We start from the raw sequence: 6,000 nt of genomic DNA on the forward strand, positions 1-6,000 counted from the left end.
TTTTGAATTGATTTCTGAGCTCTACCACTGGGAAGGATACAAAAGGATGTAGGAGCTTATCTAGAAGTTCAGGATAGCTAGAAACACCATGTCAGGGAAATGAGTATCTGACAAATAAGGCAGTTGCCTTATGTCATCTTCCTCCTGGTAGGTTTAAAAGCTGCTCTTGTAGCAACTTTGTTCTATAAGATATTGCATTGTGTTTCTTAATCTCTGGGATCTGAAGAAGGGTTGCTTGGTTTCTGAGTCGGGTCATTAGAGAGCTTGATGGACATTGGGAGAGAGACATAGGTTAAAAAGGAGCTACACACTGTCAGACAAAATTAGTTTTTCATATCCCTTTGGCTCTCCAGTTGATTATTTTATTATCTGGAGGAACGTTTGAGAAGGACATAATCTGGTTTGCAACTGCAAAAGCACTGGCACGGCAGGCACCCTCATTCTGGAGCTGACTCTATACCTCTGAATGCTGTGAGACAGTAGTCTCTCCTCAGATACAACCTGGTGGGTTGTTTCCACAGCCTGCACCTAAAGAAGCTATGTAAGCCTTTCTTTGTGTATCTGCAACTGGTGGTAAATGTGCCTGTTGCACTGTGTAGTGCATATTCTTTTAAGGCTGTATTTATCCTTCAGAACTTCCAAACTTGTTCAGGAGACTGTTGCTATGGGGATGAGCTTGCACAGCATCTTTTGCAGTTTTCACCCTACTTGTACCTGGAGGAATGAGGGGGTGAACAGGGGCGGGCAGAACGTGAGGGGCATTCAGCTCTCTCAGCCTATGTGTCTGTTTGGATGTTCATGTGTGATGCTAGCAGCCGAGAGGCAGGTGGGGAGCTTGCCTATGAAATACACGTGTACAAAAACCTGTGCCGCTGAGGAGGCAGCAGATGGTTCCCTGCACAGCCTCAGTTTATTGCTCATCTGGGGTATCTCTCTGGACAGCACTGTACAGGGCTCCTGCAGAGTGCAAAGAACAGCCCCCTCATGCTTCACCTTCACTCTTACATGTTGTGAATTCTGAAACAGTCGAGTTACTGCCAGGTGCATTTGCATCCTATTACAGAACTCCAACATTCGACGTTAAAAGGGTTAATTAAACACTGAAAGTGGTTTCTATTTCCTTTCTCGCTTTAGGTCAAAATGAGTCTGGAGTCGCTGTCCACAACGGTAGGATATATTTAGTTGGTGGCTATTCGATTTGGACAAATGAGCCTTTGGCATGTATCCAGGTGAGTGATTTAGGTTTCTTTTAAAGTCTTTTCCAATAATTTTTCAAGGATAAATTTTGCACAGAGGTTATTCAAAAAGGAAAATGCATGTGAAGTGGAGAGATTAAGGGTGTTTCTTATGCAGCCACTGAACCTGACAGTGTTCACACAGACACAGAGAGGAAATGCTGTGGATATTAAAAATCTTTCCAGATGAGCCAGTAGATGCAATTCTTTTCAGTTATTCTAGTAAAACAGGGTTGAGGAATCTCTCCTATGGCAAGATCTGGGTAAAATAATAGGTACATATTCTCAGGTTACACAATTAAGTTGAAAATTAAAAGGGTTGCAGAAATGGATGATGGGGCGTGGGCTAACAATTTTCCAGCCCATCTTGTACTTTTTTTTTTTTCTTCTTTCCAAGTTGTCTTTTTGAATAGCTGCCAGAGTTATCAAGTTGTTCTTTGACAAAGTTCAGTCAGCCTGCAACCTGCCCTAGCACTTACTGCTTCAAAGCTGGAATGGAGGTTTTTTGATCCCTGCTGTAGGCAATAGGTTGTCCAACAAACTCTTCTGCTCTCTTATCTTTTGTAAGAGCAGCTTGCCTGCAGATCCATGGCTTTCAGGTATTCATGTAAAGAAATCAGGAATTCTTATCTTTCTGCATGTTTGAGTGAAGCAAGTCTGCATCACAGCCATCGCTTTTGTGACCAGCTGGGCAATTACAGACAGAAACTTTTGTTTACATCTCAGTTTCTGCACTTTTGCTGATAAACATTTTCATTTGCTTCCAACTTTTTGGATTTTAGGATTTCATCTCCAAACTGTCCCGTAAGACTAGAAATTAGACTTAGCATAATAAGGGAATGTATTAGATATTGAGCTGCTGGTCTTAAAATGAATGCTTATTAGTATGAATTTGTAAAGACTAGATCATGCAAGATAAGCAGATGGAGCCATGTTCTGGTCATAGTATAATTATGTTTTACCAAATGGTTGGAAACCATACCTAACAATTGTTATTGGAAAAAACTCATGCAGACTGGCTTGGATGACAGTAACTGACACACAGTGCTTCAGATGGAGTAATAGCACAGTGTCAGGGTGGTGGCTGTACTTCACCAACAGGCTCATATATAATCAGCAGGTACCTTGCAGGATTGCAGCTGGGTTTAAATACTGCTTAGTGGCAAGGGAAAGTGATACTGGGATCTTGCTTTCTTAAATGGACATTTGTCCGCATCCCCAAACTGGTTGTGAACTGGCAGCCTGCTGGAGACAGTCCCTGCATTCAAGGAAGAAGTAAGTATAATGAGTGCTTTGGCAGAGCTGGGTGAGCTGCCACTTCTCAGCTGTTGGCAGCGTACCTGGCTTTAACCAGCAAAACTAGCCCTTTTATCTTCAAATACAGCAAATGCGAGGTTACTTTCTCCTTTGGAAGAAAAAAAAATCACTTTTTCTGTATACCTGCATTTTCTTTTAAGTCAATCATTTATTTGGCCTTTCCAAATTCCATAGAGCTCCCTTGCTCCTTATACACCACCAAGTGACAAATCATTCATACTCTGTGGTGACAGTGGCACTTCTGTGCACAGTATTCTACTTGCACAGTGGCATGATCTGCTGCCTTGAAGCAGGATCCCGTGTCACTGTCCGCTACTGAATGCCTAGCCAGCATAAGATTTGGGTGATAAGGACAGCAACGGATCACCAGATCCATAAATACAATATAAAAATGAACTGAAACTACCTTTCCGTTGGGATTAATAGTATATACGTGGTGTGTGCCAGCAAATCTTGTTTCCGCTTTCTTCTCTGATCTCTGAAATATTTTGTATGCTTTGGCCTGCAGGTGCTGGATGTTAGCAAGGAAGGGAAGGAAGAAGTATTCTATGGGCCTACGCTCCCTTTCGCTTCCAATGGAATAGCAGCATGCTTTCTTCCAGCTCCTTATTTCACATGCCCCAACCTTCAGACTCTGCAAGTGCCTCACCACAGGATCGGCACAATGTGAGACAAGGAAAGTGGACTTCATAAAATTAGAAGTGGAGTGGGAAAAAATCAACCCATGTGTATAGAAGGGTTTCTCTGGATCAGTGAGAAGAACGAATCTACACAGGCAGCTCCTTTACCTTCACGCATTTGTCTTAAAGCTGGATCACAACGGGCAGGAAGGAAGCTACAAAACCTACAGTTCCTCTCCTCTGCCTCAGATATAGGAGCATATACGTGAGAGTGTTTGGCACTTCTGGTGGTGACTACTTGCTACCTGTCTCTACTTCATTTCCTTATGCAACTTTGTGAATGCTCTCAGCTTCTCCTGAGCTGCTGCTCTGTGAAGTCTGCATGTTCAGTTGTTCACCAATGGCACCTTCAAAGCTGATAGAAAGCTCTGTTTATGTTGACAAAGACGATATGATACTGTGATAATTATGGAACTTACTTGATACCTTTGGCAAAAAGAATAACAAATGTGTTGACTTCCAATTCCAGACTCCATCGTTTACAGTTTCTCATTTAATACTACTTAATTTGAAATTTAAATACTGCAAAGCAGATTAAAACAAAAATAAAAAACAAACGAGCCCTATAGTATATGAGGGAGAGATAAAAATTGTCTCAGCTGAAAGACAAAGACACCAAAGCCTCATGGTTAAACCCAAATCTGAACTGAATGTGTTTGAGAATCTAAGGATCATTTTTGGATGTCATTTACCAAGGTCTACTATCAAATAAATGTTACCTTCTGTCATATGATCAAATCCTCATGACAGCTGCAGTCTTTTAATGGTGGAGAACAGCCTCTTTACTGTATAATTAAAATGTGCCATTTACTTAATATTTTTAATATCCAGTTTGCAAGGGGTCACCACATTTACAATTATCAATGAACAGTCTCATTTTGTCCAGCATATGGTCCCACAAATCACTGGTCTCCAGAGGCTAAACAGGTGTAGAACAATGTCAATATTTATTTATTTATTCTTTCAGTTTATGTAGTGTGTCTGCATTCCGTACTCCAGGCATATGCCAGTTCACAATAAATACTCTAACCTGTTATATTTTGGCTTTGCTTGGATACTGCAGCCCATGTGTCTTACTTCCGTGTTTTATTTACATATCTAACAACAACCTCAATGCTTGTAAATATTAACCAAGCATGTAATTAAATCTTTCTCTATTTATGATTTGCGGGTACTGTGCACTTCTCTGCTTTACCTGCTGATCTGTTCCCTGCCACTGTGTTATCTGAGCCAACCTATGAAAATCCTACTGATGCTCATGCAAATGCCGTGTGCAGAATATGCTGCAGCAATAGCCTGCGCTTGCTGGACAGGAACAGGTTTGACTTTGTCCAGTGAGCAATGTTTCCAAGTCAAATGCCTCTTTTAACTTTTAAGGGTCTGGTTAGTGATACAGGGAGGTGAATTTATCACCGTTTCCATCTCCAGCTGGGCCGCGTACTCACGGAACATCACCTTTTCTGGTAGTTTTCAGGTTAGAAAGTTCTGTGGGGGTTTTTTGCTGAGCTTTCTCACTCTTGTCGCATAAAGCAGAGCTGCAGCTGCAGAGTCTTCACCTGGCACACTGACTTGAGAGCTAACTGTGTCTTCCTCTGCACACAAAGCAAGCCTACAGCCAGGCAGTACTTTTCTGTAACTGCATGGGAGCTGTATAGGCTGTACATCAAGGTATTTGGTTTTTTTTAGTTCCATTGATGTACTGGAAATCAGCATGCAAGGGCCAGCTCTCCTAAGAGGCCATTTACACTTTAAAAATCTGACTGTCGCCCAGCGTGGGCCACAGGTCCCAAGCCTGGCAAGTATTCAAAGCTCTCCTTACGCGTGACTTGCAGGGACACAAACATACTGTGTGTCTCATTTTCAAGAAGAGGTGGCTACAATAATCAAAACGTGTGTGTAGGGGCTTTGAGCCTCGTCCTGGAGGGGCCGCACCAGGTAAGCGCTCAGCTTTCGCTCCGGGTGCAGAACTGACATACGCTTCCTATTTTGCAGGTGGTGGGAGAATTAATTTCTTGCCCTTTGTAAAGCCCAGTGTGCTTCCAGACTATAGTGCAAAGTATATTTTGTAAGTCCCAACTTTAGTTTTGAGGCTTTTATTCCTAGGCCTCATAGTTTACCACAGCTGTAGCTATGAAATAATCTCTAAACTGCTCCTTCTGGAGAGCAAGAGGAGGGATTACGGTGGATCTGGCTGGCTACGGAATGGCAGCAGTAAGCTGCGACAGCGGCCTGTGTTTGGGAAGCGGAGGGGGCAGCTTCCTTATACAAAGCAGCACATGCCTCTTGGTTCGAGGACTGAAAGGCAGGAGTCTACGGCAAGAAAGTTATTTGTCATGTTTGTTCTGCCCTTTAGACTCTTACTGTCCTGGTTGTTACCACCAATTGTCTGTGCTGGTGAACGGCAGTTTTAACAGCTGTGCAACTGCATTAAATGAGTTAAGGGTACCACAGCCACGGAGCATACAAAGCAGCACATGCCTCTTGGTTCGAGGACTGAAAGGCAGGAGTCTACGGCAAGAAAGTTATTTGTCATGTTTGTTCTGCCCTTTAGACTCTTACTGTCCTGGTTGTTACCACCAATTGTCTGTGCTGGTGAACGGCAGTTTTAACAGCTGTGCAACTGCATTAAATGAGTTAAGGGTACCACAGCCACGGAGCCTCGGGACAACCTTATGCTGCTGTTAGTGTCAGGATTCTGCTCTGGCTCTTTATCATCAGGCTCCACTGAGCACAGAGGAGTCTTTCACGACAACCTCCTTCCCGCTAAG

The 6,000-nt window shown here is 42.9% G+C and overlaps 1 protein-coding gene across 4 annotated transcripts in view; it reads left to right on the forward strand.

Moving 5' to 3' along the window:
• Positions 1-4,396, forward strand: part of KLHL32 (kelch like family member 32) — a 129,352-nt gene extending 124,956 nt beyond the window's left edge. For all 4 annotated transcript variants that reach the window (XM_055811050.1, XM_055811053.1, XM_055811052.1 and 1 more), the window contains 2 exons: positions 1,135-1,229; positions 3,061-4,396. In XM_055811050.1, coding sequence (XP_055667025.1) covers positions 1,135-1,229; positions 3,061-3,222 — 257 coding nt within the window. In that variant the 3' untranslated portion in view covers positions 3,223-4,396. The remainder of the gene's footprint in view (positions 1-1,134; positions 1,230-3,060) is intronic.
• Positions 4,397-6,000: the final 1,604 nt, after the last annotated feature.

Source organism: Falco peregrinus, chromosome 7 (assembly GCF_023634155.1).
Source record: "Falco peregrinus isolate bFalPer1 chromosome 7, bFalPer1.pri, whole genome shotgun sequence".
NCBI classification, from domain to species: Eukaryota; Metazoa; Chordata; class Aves; order Falconiformes; family Falconidae; genus Falco; species Falco peregrinus.